Source organism: Bufo gargarizans, chromosome 3 (genome assembly GCF_014858855.1).
Source record: "Bufo gargarizans isolate SCDJY-AF-19 chromosome 3, ASM1485885v1, whole genome shotgun sequence".
NCBI classification, from domain to species: domain Eukaryota; kingdom Metazoa; phylum Chordata; class Amphibia; order Anura; family Bufonidae; genus Bufo; species Bufo gargarizans.
Window position 1 is genome coordinate 128,137,959 of NC_058082.1, and position 14,326 is coordinate 128,152,284.

Sequence of the window (14,326 nt, forward strand, 5' to 3'; positions counted from 1 at the left end):
GCCGAATAGTGAAGAAAAGGAAAAATGGACAACTCTCATTACGGAAGACACCCCCTGTGATTCGTTTAGAGAAGACAACTCCTGTGAGTCTTTAAACAAAACTATACTGTAATAATTTGTACGGTCTGCAGAGCACTTGTGTACAGTGGTATATACCACTTTATGGTCTCTGTATTGGGGGAATATTGGTCTTTGTATTAACATAGAACGTAATGACTTCATTAGGAAACTGACAGCAGGTCACCCTCACTAACCGGATGGTACATAGTAATAGTGCGTGCAACCTTGATGCTAACAATATATAGGCTTCTGGGCTGGCTGGTACTCAAATAGATGGACTTAAATTTACTGGTTTGTCTTGTAAAATATAGAGCATTTATTGGACATATATATGAAATAACATAAAATCTTGAACTATAATAGAACTGATAGTACTTGTGAGTAACCACTCCTAGGGGTCACTGTAATGCTTCCAGTGATGAGTCCCCACTTGTGTGTGTGGTTTCTTCAAGCGCTCCTTTATAGTAAACTTGTGTAAGTTTTATTATTCATGTTATTGAATACACATGCATGCGCGTTTATCCAAAAGTTTTGCAATGTCAGCACATGTATATACGGTATATCCTTCACACCACCAATTTTACTCAGGCTCAGGTGTGAAGGATATATATATAGATGTGCTGACATTGCAAAACTTTTGGCTAAACGTGCATGCATGTGTATTCAATAGAACATGAATAATAAAACTGTCCAATATATTTTACAAGGCAAACCAGTCCATGTAAGTCCATCTATCTGAGTGCCAGCCAGAAGCCTATATATTACTACTACAGTTTTCACAAGACAATAGGGTGTGTCGTGTGTGTGTCTGCTGGAGAGAGCACCTTTGCCATGATTGTAGCTAAGGTTGAGCCACTGGCACAACGATTCATTCTGATTCTAACAATGCATTGGGCGTTCTTAGCCCTGAGTGTACTGGTATGCCCGTCTAGATGGTGTGTGGGTGTACCAGTGCACTCGGGGCTAGGAACGCAAGAAGATCATTTACAAATTTGGATTGAGAGCAGTATCTCTGGAACAGCGCAACGGATCAAGGTTTTCAATGTTGTATCGCTAATCGGTGTTCTGTTTTGTTTTTCTAAATCTGGTCACCCTGTATATGGTAGATGTATATGGAGCTGTATGGGGGTGGGGCCTAACACTGAGCTTTTCTAATTTTTGAAGGTTTTATGTCACATTTTACAATGTATCAGCATAAGTCTGGTTCATTGAAGCGGAAGGAGAAGAGAGAAAGAGAACAGGAAGAAGAAAAACTTAGAAACAAAAATGTGTTGTTAAAGTTTTTCAAGAAGCAGAAATCACCAGAGGAAGCTTCCACTGCAGAGGCTGTTGAGCCACCTGAGAAAGAAGTTCTTGCTGAACCAGAAGAGGAGACTGCTTCCTGCAGCACATCTTTTGTTACTGACACTGAAGGTCATACTGACACATACCCACAAGAAGAAGATGAAACTCAGACTGAGTACATTTCTGGCCTTGTGGAAAATGAAGAAGAGCCTGATTGGAAGGATCCAGCAGTTTGGCCAGATGTGTTGACGGACAAACACAGAGAAAGTATTGTGATTTGTGGTTTAGATAAAGAACAACAACTACAGGAAATGATAAAAGGCATGGACAAGGATTGTGAAGAACGTTCATTCAGTGAGTTTTTACTCTATGCAAAATCATCAAAATAGTGCGGGACTGGCTAAAGTGGAGTACCAGCAAGCACGTTTTGTACTGTGTGACTTGCCTTACATTCTCTTCTGACCATGGCAAAGCTACTAGTTTTCTTTGTCGCAAAGAGGGATTTAATCCGTCCAAAAACAAGTGGCATTTTCTGTACAATCGATTGCCAGAACATGAGAATTCCATCAATCACAAGCAACACTATTGGAGTTGGAGGAAGCTTCAAAAATCAATTGCAGGCCATGGTTTGGACTCCCAATTGCAGAAAAGTTTGGACAATGAAACCAAAAAAATTTCTGCTTTATTAGAACGACTTCTGGATGTTACCTTATTTCTGGCATCAAGAAATTTGGCATTTCGTGGAAGCTCTCAAAGAATTGGAGACTTGCACAACGGGAATTTCCTTGGTGTACTGGAATTGATAGCACACCCAATGCTAAATGAACATTTGGAAAAAGTAAAGAGAAGCCAAGAAAGTGGAAGAAAAGTTCATGCTCATTATCTATCTTGGGCAACCCAAAATGAGTTTATAAATATATGTGGGAAACATGTTCTGGACACCATTCTGTCTGAAAGGAGGAATGCAATTTATTTCTCTCTGATATGTGATGCCACACCGGATATTTCACATACAGAACAAAACGTCATTGTTTTAAGGTATGTGCATAGAAATTCAGAGACTGAAAATTGGGTTATTCAAGAAAGGTTTATTGAGTTTTTTGATTTTCACCAAAAGACTGGCGAAGAAATAGCAGAAAAGCTGTTATTGAGACTGGCTGAGCATGGAATAAATCTTGATGATTGCAGAGGTCAAGGATTTGACAATGGTGCAAATATGTCTGGGAAAAACAAAGGCGTTAGAGCACACATACAAAAGAAGTTTCCAAAAGCTGTATTTTGTCCCTGTGCTTCCCATTCTTTAAACCTTGCTGGTGTACATGCCGCATCCTGCTGCCCTGATGTGATTACGTTTTTTGGATGTGTCAATCGTTTATATTTACTGTTTAGTGGAAGTCCACAAAGGTGGAAAATATTGAAGGATGAAATTGGAAGTTCACTGCATGCCTTGAGTGACACCAGATGGAGTGCTAGAGTGGAAGCTGTTCGCCCAATTGCTTTAAGACTTCCAGGCATCATTCAAGCCCTCGAAAAAGTAATTTCATCCCAAAGACTTTCAAGTGAGGCTCATTCTGAAGCGATGGGACTGAAAGATTATTTTTTATCTTTAACCCTGGGTTCACACCTGAGCGTTTCCCAAACGCGCGTCAAACGCGCGTTTGTGTCATTGACTGCAGTGTTCTATGGCCACAAACGCGCGTCAAAACGCCCCAAAGAAGCTCAAGTACTTGTTTGAGCGTCGGGCGTTTTACAGCGCGTTCGTACGCGCTGTAAAACGCCCAGGTGTGAACCCTTCCCATAGGGAAGCATTGGTTTTCATGTCTTAAGCGTTTTACAGCGCGTTTGAACGCGCTGTAAAACGCTCAGGTGTGAACCCAGGGTTAAGGCTATGATACTTGCAACATTTTGGTTAAAAGTTCTGCAGAGTTTTGAAGAGAGAAACAAGATTCTACAAGCCAGATCTATTTCAATGGATATCGGAAGAGAAAATATTAAATCCCTTTCGCTGGAAATGCAGGCACTTCATGATAGGTGGACAGATCTACTTTCTGAGGCCAAACTTGTGGCAGAAGAAATGGGGATACCGAAGATACTGAAAGCACCAAGGCGGCTGAATAGGTCAAGAAAGCAGCAGCCAGATGTATCATGTATTGAACCAGAAGAAGCTGAAATGGAATTCAAGATCAACGTTTTCTTTGTGGCACTTGATTCTATAATTAGTGAGTTGAACCAGCGGTTTCAATCAATGGAAAAGGTTTGCTGCCTGTTTACTCCCATTTTGAAATTAAAAACCCTTTCAGATGCGGAATTGGTAAGCTCCACAGAAAACCTGATCTCTTACTACTCCGACGATCTCTCAAGCTCTCTAGTAGGCGAACTTCAGCATCTTCGCAAGGTATATGATGCCACATTCACAAGAGACTTAGCCCCTCTTGACTTGTTGAACGCTATACATAAATTACAGCTTGAAGGAATATTTGGAGAAATATCTATTGCTCTCAGAATTTTCACCACAATTCCACTCTCTGTTCCTGAAGGAGAGAGAGCATTTAGCAAGCTATCTTTAATTAAAAACTATCTGCGGTCAACAATGAGTGAGCAACGTCTGAATAGTCTTGCACTTCTCTCCATTGAGCATGAACTTGCACGTAAGCTGAGTTTTAAGGATTTGATTGAAGACTTTGCAAGCCTAAAACTGAGGAGATGGTCAACTCACCATAGTTAAATATTTAACTAATTTATTGTATTTATATATATTTATATAGATACTGTGTGAAATGTTTTGTTTGTGGTTTTATTTATACAATTAAAAAGTTCACAACTGGGTAAAAACCGTAAACCTTGTGTTTTTTCTTAAATGTGCCAGGGGACATAATGAAATTGGGGGTGGGGGGGGGGGGGCGGGAGGCGGAGTCAGGAAAGATTCTAAAGGGGCAGGGTGGGAGGGGGGCCTAGGCTTTGAGCCGTGTAAGGGGCCCCAAAATTTCTGATGGCAGCCCTGTGTGCCAGGACAGATCCGTTTGGCTCTGCTTCGTCAGGCGGACAGCAAAAGACTGAAGGCAGCGTTTTGGTGTCTGCCTCCAGAACGGAATGGTGGCTTAACAGAGGCACCTGATGCATTCTGAGCAGATCCCTTTCACTTCAGAATGCATTAGGGCAAAACTGATCGTTTTGGACCGCTTCTAAGAGCCCTGAACGGATCTCACAAACAGTAAGCCAAAACGCTAGTGTGAAAGTAACCTTAGAAATAAAAACTAATTTTGGAAGGTCTAAGGTTATTGTTCATACGATATTATCTATGGTACACCTAGTAGACACAAGAACACATATACAGTGGTATGCTAGTGTAGGATACTGAGGTTACACTTGGCATATTCACCAACGTTGTGCATGGCTGAGGAGTTAATACACTAGCCAGGCTTTTCAGAAAAGAAAAATGGTGAGAAGACTTAAGACTTTTTTGAGCCCAAGCAAAGACTGCTGTAGGTATTAACAAAAGCGAAGGTGGGAGCTTGATCTATGATATTTGTGCTGATCATATTTTTTTCTGTGCAATTTATCCAGAAAAGTGGAGTCATTGCATTGCTCAATCTGCCCCCATAATATTTTGGGACCATAAGAAGAAAAATTATTAATTAAGTTTTTCCCATCATCCTATAAACGCACCAGGAGAGAGGATCTGCCTCCCAGAACAGGAAACCCACAGATATAAAAAACAGAGAAGCCTCTACCTCATTCAGTGGTTTCCTGTCCTAAGAGAGGACATCTGCAGACAAAAGTGTGTTCGAGGATTTAGGCTAAAGAGGGTAAGTAGTTTCTGTCTGTGTGTATGTAAGGCTGGCTGGGCAGAGGTGTGCATGTGCCTGGTAAGTTCCCTGCTCCACACATGTTGAAGACATGGAGAATATTGCGTCCCTAAATGAAGTTGCATTAATTTACAATGGTTGAGGCAGGAAAATGATGCGGCCTGGATTTCAGAGGAAGTAACGTCATGATCTCGCAAGACCAGGATAAGCCAAGAAACGCTGCAACTAAGACTCGGCATAAAAAATGTGGGTTGTGTAAAGTTAAGCTTGCCCCATGATATGTTAATCTGCCGCGTCGTTTATGTATTGAGAATAGCATTGCAGAGGAATCCCCTTCTATGATGAAATGTATGAACAAGATAATTAGCAAAGAGGTCAGTAGTGCCCTGAAATCCTAGAAAGAGCATTGTCATTCTAGACATAGGCACTCTAGGGAAAAGTCTTCCTCTACACCAGGCATGCTCAACCTGCGGCCCTCCAGCTGTTGCAAAACTACAACTCCCAGCATGCCCGAACAGCCTACAGCTATCAGCCTACAGCAGCGCATTTTGGGAGTTGTAGTTTTACAACAGCTGTAGGGCCGCAGGTTGAGCATGCCTGCTCTACACTACGTATATTATTCAAATATTTATAGTTCTGAGGAGGAGCTGGAAAGTGGATAAATTGATTCAGAATCCTCTTCTGATGGAGAAAAGGGTGCAGCCCATTTTTTACAATTCAGGATGGGAACCAACTATTAAATGCTATTAGGGCAGCCATGAACATTGAAGACCCTAAGGCGGTCTGGTCAGTCCAGGATGTTATGTTTAGAAGGGAGAAAAAGAAAATCCTCTTTTATCCATAAAAATGTAGCAGCTCTGATTACTTAGGAATGGAAGCGGCCAGATAAACGTACCTGGTATACCAGGTTCGGTCAAACAAAAATACCCCTTTGACGAATCTGCTTCCGCTGGTTAGTACCGTGTCTCTAAAACAGATGTTCCGATAGCTAAGGTATCGCATAAATTTTTCCTCCCTTTTGATGATCGGGGACAATTGAAATATGCCATGGATAAAAAAGCAGATAGCTTCCTAAGAAGAACTTGGAAGTCTTTTGGGGCTTCATTTGAACCCCAAATTGCTGCAAAATGTATGGCCAGGGCTCTTATTTTGTGGGTTAAACAATTGGAAGCCCAGATTAGGGATAGAGCCTCTAGAGATCAGTTACTAGAATCCCTCCCGGGCATAGCTAAGGCAGATTTTTTGGTGGATGCCTCTGCGGATGTGGTTAGGCTATCTGCATGCAACTCTTCCCTGGCCAATTCGGCCTGTAGATCCTTATAGCTAAAGAATTGCTCGGGGGATGTGGCCTATAAAATAGGGATCGACCGATTATCGGAGTTACCGATATTATCGGCTGATATTCATGATTTTTTTAAGTTATCGGTATCTAACCTTTCCGATATTGCGTCAAGCGCGCTATCACAGAACATGACAGTCAGCGCGCTCATGTTCCCTCAGCAGCACAGGGAAGATGGAGTCACTCTCTTCCTTCCCCTGTGCCGCGCTGCCAATGAGGAGAGACGGGAGGAGGAGGGGCGGGCGCACTGCGCCACCAATGATAATTAACGTCTAATACAAATACAGGAGGCGGTGCCCAGCCTATATGACAAGGAGCAGCGATCAGCGGCAGATAACCCCTCAATTGCCACACCTGAGGGGTTAACTGCTGCCGCTGATCACAGCTCCCTGCCGGCTATGTGATTCTGCGCCAACACACCCGCTTCCTCTATTAAACGTTAATTATCATTGGTGGCGCAGTGCGTCCTCCCCAGTATTAAAGTCATTGGTGGCACAGTGCGCCCTCCCCCCCCCCCCACCTCCCAGTATTAAACTCATTGGTGTCAGCGGCCACAGGGTCCCCTCCCCCCTCCTCATTGGTGGAGCAGTGGCAGCTTCTGATCGGAGCCCCAGCAGTGTAATCCTGGGGCTCCAATTGGTTACCATGGCAGCCAGGACGCTACTGAAGCCCTGGCTACCATGGTAATCTCCCTGCTGCTGTGTAAGTCCTATTCACCCTAAGGCTGGGTTCACACGGGCATGTCCGGATTAGGTCCGGATGCATCCTGATGTATTGCGGCAAACCTGCGCGAGTAGGTACGCAATTGCAGTCAGTTTTGACTGAGATTGCGTTCTGATGTTCAGTTTTTATCGCGCGGGTGCAATGTGTTTTGCACGCGCGTGATAAAAAACCGACTGTTGTACCCAGACCCGAACTTCTTCACAGAAGTTCAGGTTTGGGTTCGGTGTTGTGTAGATGTTATTATTTTCCCTTATAACATGGTTATAAGGGAAAATAATAGCATTCTGAATACAGAATGCTTAGTAAGTGGTCAATTGAGGGTTAAAAAATAAATAAATAATTAACTCACCTTCTCCTCTTGATCGCGTCAACCAAGGTGATGGATCATGTGATTGGACCATGTGATCTGACGTCACCACAGGTCATTTAGCCAGCAGCTCATCATTAAAGAAGTAAGAAGAGACCGGCAACTAAGCGATCAAGAGGAGAAGGTGAGTTAATTTTTTATTTTTTTTTAACCCTCAATTGACCACCTACTAAGCATTCTGTATTCAGAATGCTATTATTTTCCCTTATAACCATGTTATAAGGGAAAATAATAACATCTACACAACACCAAACCCAAACCTGAACTTCTGTGAAGAAGTTAGGGTCTGGGTACCACAGTCGGTTTTTTATCACGCGCGTGCAAAACACATTGCACCCGCGCGATAAAAACTGAACATTGTAACGCAATTGCAGTCAAAACTGACTGCAATTGCGTACCTACTTGCGCGGGTTTGCCACAATACACCGGGACGCATCCGGACCTAATCCGGACACGCCCGTGTGAACCCAGCCTAATAGAGCTCTATTAAGGCGAATAGGACAAGGGATTAAAAGATCCAAGGTTCTAGCCCCTAAGAGGGAAATAGTTATTAAATAAAAAGCAAAAAAAAACAAACACCAAAATATTAACGAGGACCTTTCACTAGAATAAAAAATCTAAACTAACTATACAGACATGTAGAACGGCGCCCAGGGATCTCCCTGCACTTACTGTTATACCTAGGCGCCGCTCAGTTCTCCCGGTATAGCCTCCGGTATCTTCTTAGTTAGGCTCCACACAGGGGAACCTGCCGGCGTCTCATTCTCCCATGCTGTAGCGCTGGCCAATCGCAGCGCTCAGCTCATAGCCTGAGCGAAAAAAAAGCTATGAGCTGAGCGCTGCGATTGGCCAGAGCTGCAGCATGGGAGAAGGAGACGCTGGCAGGTTCCACTGTGTGGAGCCTAACTATGAAGATACCGGGAGAACGGAGCGGCGACCCCAGGTATAACAGTAAGTGCAGGGAGATCCCTGGGCGCCGCTCTCCATGTCTGTATAGTTACTGTAGTTTAGATTTTTTATTCTAGTGAAAGGTCCTCTTTAAGTATAAATTACCCCCTTTCCCAATTTTATATATAAACAATAAACAAATAAAAAAATCACATATTGCCACATCCGAAAAGTCCAAATTATTAAAAATTTCCTATGTGGTGAACGCCGTAACAGAAGATATTTTTTTTTCCAAAATTGCATCAGCCAGCATGCATCAGCCAACCTCTGGATAGATCATCGGCATCTGATCGGCGGAGGTCCGACACCCGTGACCCCCGCCGATCAGCTGTTTGAGAAGGCAGCGGCGCTCCAGTAGCGCCGCGGCCTGCTCACTGTTTACCGCCGGCCCACTGACTTTACGACTAGTATCAACTAGCGTGGGTGGGGCTAAGCTCCATTCAAGTGACCAGAGCTTAGCCCCGCCTATGCTAGTTGATACTAGTTGTGACGTCAGTGGGCCGGCGGTAAACTGTGAGAAGGCCGCGGCGCTACTGGATCCGTTTGCATTACCACGAACAAAAAATATATATATATATATATATGTTCTTTTTTTGTTCATGATAATGCAAACGGATCCGTTTCGACTTACACTGAAAGTCAATGGGAGGCGGATCCGTTTTCAATTGCACCATATTGTGTCAGTGAAAACGGATTCGTCCCCATTGACTTACATTGTAAGTCAGGGCGGATCTGTTTGGCTCCGCATCGTCAGGCGGACATCAAAACGCTGCAAACAGCGTTTTGGTGTCCGCCTCCAGAGCGAAATGGAGGCTGAACGGAGGTAAACTGATGCATTCTGAACAGATCCTTATCCATTCAGAATGCATTGGGGCTAAACTGATCCGTTTGGGCCGCTTGTGAGAGCCCTGAAACGGATCCCACAAGCGGACGCAGAAACGCTAGTGTGAAAGTAGCCTAAGAACCACAATAGTATATACTATAGTGTACATATTCTGGTAGACTGCACGCTATAGTGTAAATGTCCTGGCATACTGCACGCTATAGTGTAAATATCCTGGCATACTGGACGCTATAGTGTTAATGTCCTGGTATACTCCACGCTATAGTGTAAACATCCTGGTATACTTAATGCTGTAGTGTAAATGTCCTGGCATACTGCACGCTATAGTGTAACTGTCCTGGCATACTGGACGCTATAGTGTAACTGTCTTTGTATACTGCACGCTATAGTGTAAATGTCCTAGTAGACTGCACGCTAAAGTGTAACTGTCCTGGTAGACTGGACGCTATAGTGTAAACGTCCTGGTAGACTGCACGCTGTAGTGTAAATGTCTTGGCATACTGCATGCTATAGTGTAAATGTCCTGGCATACTGCACCATTAACAGATTTATTTAACCAATCACTGGCAATATGAGTCGTCGCCAAAGATTGGAAATTAGCAAATGTTGTGCCCATTCACAAGAAAGGTAGTAGGGAGGAATCGTGCAACTATAGGCCAGTAAGCCTGACATCAATAGTGGGGAAATTAATGGAAACCATACTTAAAAGGCTTCTGTCACCCCCCAAAACTCATTTTTCATTTCTGGGCATATTAAAATCCTTATTGGACGACTATTCCCTATATAGGGCTCTTACCTTGTTCTGTGGCTTGGTTTCACTAAAAATCGTACTTTTAAAATATGCAAATGACTTCACTACCAGCAAGTAAGGCGTCTACTTGCTGGTAGCCGCCGCATCCTCCTTTTAAAAAAACGCCCCCTCCTCCAGTTGATTGACAGGGCCAGGGAGTGCTCTCCTCTTCCGGCTGGCCCTGTCAGCATTTCAAATCCCGTGCCTGCACCTTACGTGTCTTCATTTGGCGCAGGCGCTCTGAGAGAAGGACGCTCGCTTCCTCAGTGCGCCTGCGCCGATGACGTCTTATCTTTCGGGTTTAGAGGTGATGTCATCAGCGCAGGCGTACTGAGGGAGCGAGTGTCCTTCTCTCACAGCGCCTCCGCCGAATGAAGACACGTAAGGTGCAGGCGCGGGATTTGAAATGCTGACAGGGCCAGCCGGAGGAGGAGAGCGCTCCCTGGCCCTGTCAATCAACAGGAGGAGGGGGCGTTTTTTTTAAAGGAGGATGCGGCAGCTACCAGCAAGTAGACGCCCTACTTGCTGGTAGTGAAGTCATTTGCATATTTTAAAAGCACGATTTTTAGTGAAACCAAGCCACAGAACAAGGTAAGAGCCCTATATAGGGAATAGTCATCCAATATGGATTTTAATATGCCCAGAAATGAAAAATGAGTTTTGGGGGATGACAGAAGCCCTTTAAGGAGAGGATTGTGGAACATCTAAAATCCCATGGATTGAAAGATGAAAAACAGCATGGGTTTACTTCAGGGAGATCATGTCATACTAATCTTATTGATTTTTTTGATTGGGTGACTAAAATAATAGATGGCGGAGGTGCAGTAGACACCGCTTATCTAGACTTTAGTAAGGCTTTTGATACTGTCCCACATAGAAGGCTTATCAATAAAGTGCAGTCTTTGGGCTTCGACTCCCATATTGTTGAATGGATTAGGCAGTGGCTGAGGGACAGGCCACAGAGGGTTGTAGTCAATGGAGTATATTCAGACCAAGGTCTTGTTACCAGTGGGGTACCTCAGGGATCTGTTCTGGGACCCATATTATTTAATATCTTTATCAGCGAAATTGCAGAAGGCCTCGATGGTAAGGTGTGTCTTTTTGCTGATGACACAAAGATGTGTAACAGGGTTGATGTTCCTGTAGGGATACACCAAATGGAAAAGGACTTAGGAAAACTAGAGGAATGGTCAAAAATCTGGCAACTAAAATTTAATGTTGATAAGTGCAAGATAATGCACCTGGGGCGTAAAAACCCAAGAGCAGAATATAAAATCAGTGATACAGTCCTAACCTCAGTATCTGAGGAAAGGGATTTAGGGGTCATTATTTCAGAAGACTTAGGGCTCTTTCACACCTGCGTTCTTTTCTTCCGGCATAGAGTTCCGTCGTCAGGGCTCTATGCCGGAAGAATCCTGATCAGTTTTATCCTAATGCATTCTGAATGGAGTGAAATCCGTTCAGGATGCATCAGGATGTCTTCAGTTCCGGAACGGAACGTTTTTTGGCCGGAGAAAATACCGCAGCATGCTGCGCTTTTTGCTCCGGCCAAAAATCCTGAAGACTTGCCGCAAGGCCCATTGAAAGGCATTGATCCGGATCCGGCCTTAAGCTAAACGTCATTTCGGCGCATTGCCGGATCCGACGTTTAGCTTTTTCTGAATGGTTACCATGGCTGCCGGGACGCTAAAGTCCTGGCAGCCATGGTAAAGTGTAGCGGGGAGCAGTATACTTACCGTCCGTGCGGCTCCCGGGCGCTCCAGAGTGACGTCAGGGCGCCCCAAGCACATGGATCACGTGATCGCATGGCACGTCATCCATGCACATGGGGCGCTCTGACGTCACTCTGGAGCGCCCCGGGAGCCGCGCGGACTGTAAGTATACCCCTCCCCCGTTCCTACTATGGCAACCAGGACTTTAATAGCGTCCTGGCTGCCATAGTAACACTGAAAGCATTTTGAAGACGGATCAGTCTTCAAATGCTTTCAGTACACTTGCGTTTTTACGGATCCGGCGTGTAATTCCGGCAAGTGGAGTACACGCCGGATCCGGACAACGCAAGTGTGAAATAGGCCTTAAAGGTAGGCAGACAATGTCATAGAGCAGCAGGAAATGCTAGCAGAATGCTTGGGTGTATAGGGAGAGGAATTCCCAGTAGAAAGAGAGCAGTGGCGTCGCCGGGGGGGGGGGGGGGGGGGCCAGAGGGGGCCACGGCCCCCCCTACATCATGCTGTGCCCCCCCAACTAAAATGCCCCCCCAAGTGAGCCGCCACCGGTCACAGGGAGATGAGCGCTTCCATTGCGCTCATCTCCTTAGCAATCTGCCTGTGCCAGCGGCGGTGCAGGGAAGGGAGAGGCGTGTCCCTTCTCCTTGCTCTGATAGGCTGCAGGCACTGAGCCATACAGCGTGGGACACAGGCCAGAAGAGTCCTGCATCGCATCGCTGACACTGAGGTAAGTATAAGTGTTATTTTTTTATTTTATTTTTTTAGAATAGTGATCCTGGCACATTGAGGGGGGGGGGGGGGGGGACACACTTATTACTGGCACATGATGGGGGGGGGACTTACTTAATACTGGCACATGATGGGGGACTTACTTAATACTGGCACATGATGGGGGGGACTTACTTAATACTGGCACATGATGGGGGGGACTTACTTAATACTGGCACATGATGGGGGGGACTTACTTAATACTGGCACATGATGGGGGGGACTTACTTAATACTGGCACATGATGGGGGGGCTTACTTAATACTGGCACATGATGGGGGGGCCTTAATACTGGCACATGATGGGGGGCCTTAATACTGGCACATGATGGGGGGCCTTAATACTGGCACATGATGGGGGGCCTTAATACTGGCACATGATGGGGGTCTTAATACTGGCACATAATGGGGGGCCTTAATACTGGCACATGATGGGGGGGCCTTAATACTGGCACATGATGGGGGGGCCTTAATACTGGCACATGATGGGGCGGACCTAATACTGGCACATGATGGGGGGACCTAATACTGGCACATGATGGGGGGCCTAATACTGGCACATGATGGGGGGGACTTAATACTGGCACATGATGGGGGGTCTTATTACTGGCACGTAATGGGGGGTCTTATTACTGGCACGTAATGGGGAGTCTTATTACTAGCACGTAATGGGGGTCTTATTACTGGCACGTAATGGGGGTCTTATTACTGGCACGTAATGGGGGTCTTATTACTGGCACGTAATGGGGGTCTTATTACTGGCACGTAATGGGGGGCTTATTACTGGCACGTAATGGGGGGCTTATTACTGGCACGTAATGGGGGGGCTTATTACTGGCACGTAATGGGGGGCTTATTACTGGCACGTAATGGGGGGTCTTATTACTGGCACGTAATGGGGGCTTATTACTGGCACGTAATGGGGGGCTTATTACTGGCACGTAATGGGGGGGCTTATTACTGGCACGTAATGGGGGGCTTATTACTGGCACGTAATGGGGGGCTTATTACTGGCACGTAATGGGGGGCTTATTACTGGCACGTAATGGTGGGGCTTATTACTGGCACGTAATGGTGGGGCTTATTACTGGCACATAATGGGGGGCTTATTACTGGCACGTAATGGGGGGCTTATTACTGGCACGTAATGGGGGGCTTATTACTGGCACATTATTGGTGGGCACTATAGGGGCATCTACTCAGGCCACAAAGAAGGGGTGTTTTATATGGGGGGCTCTGTACAGTAGCATTTTATACTGGGACACATTATGGTGGGTACTATGGGGAAGGGGGGAGAGGAGTACTATGGAGTCATCTACGGGGGCACTAAGAAGGGGTAATTTATACTTGCAAATTATGGGGGACACTGAGGGCATCTACTGGTGCATTTTATACTGGTACATTATGGGGGGCACTAGGAGGAAGGGGTGAGGAGCACTATGGAGGCATTTACTAGGGGCACTATATAGGGGTATTTTATACTGGCACATTATGGGGGACATTAGCTCAACTGGGGGCATAAGGGGGTATTTTTTGCATTGTCACATTATAAGGAGAATTATTTCTACTGGGGGGCATTATGGTGGGTTTTATTACTCCCACATGGTATGACCCCCTAGTAGCAGCACCATCCTCTCCCTGCTCTGCTATCCCTCTGCCCCTTCTCCAAAT

The 14,326-nt window shown here is 45.3% G+C and overlaps 1 protein-coding gene across 1 annotated transcript; it reads left to right on the forward strand.

Moving 5' to 3' along the window:
* The first annotated feature begins 1,244 nt into the window (after positions 1 to 1,244).
* LOC122931432 (52 kDa repressor of the inhibitor of the protein kinase-like) lies at positions 1,245 to 4,069 on the forward strand. Its single transcript, XM_044285506.1, has 3 exons — positions 1,245 to 1,698; positions 2,034 to 2,903; positions 3,261 to 4,069. Exons 1-3 carry the CDS (start codon positions 1,245 to 1,247, stop codon positions 4,067 to 4,069), a joined length of 2,133 nt encoding a protein of 710 aa, XP_044141441.1.
* The last annotated feature ends 10,257 nt before the right edge of the window (positions 4,070 to 14,326 follow it).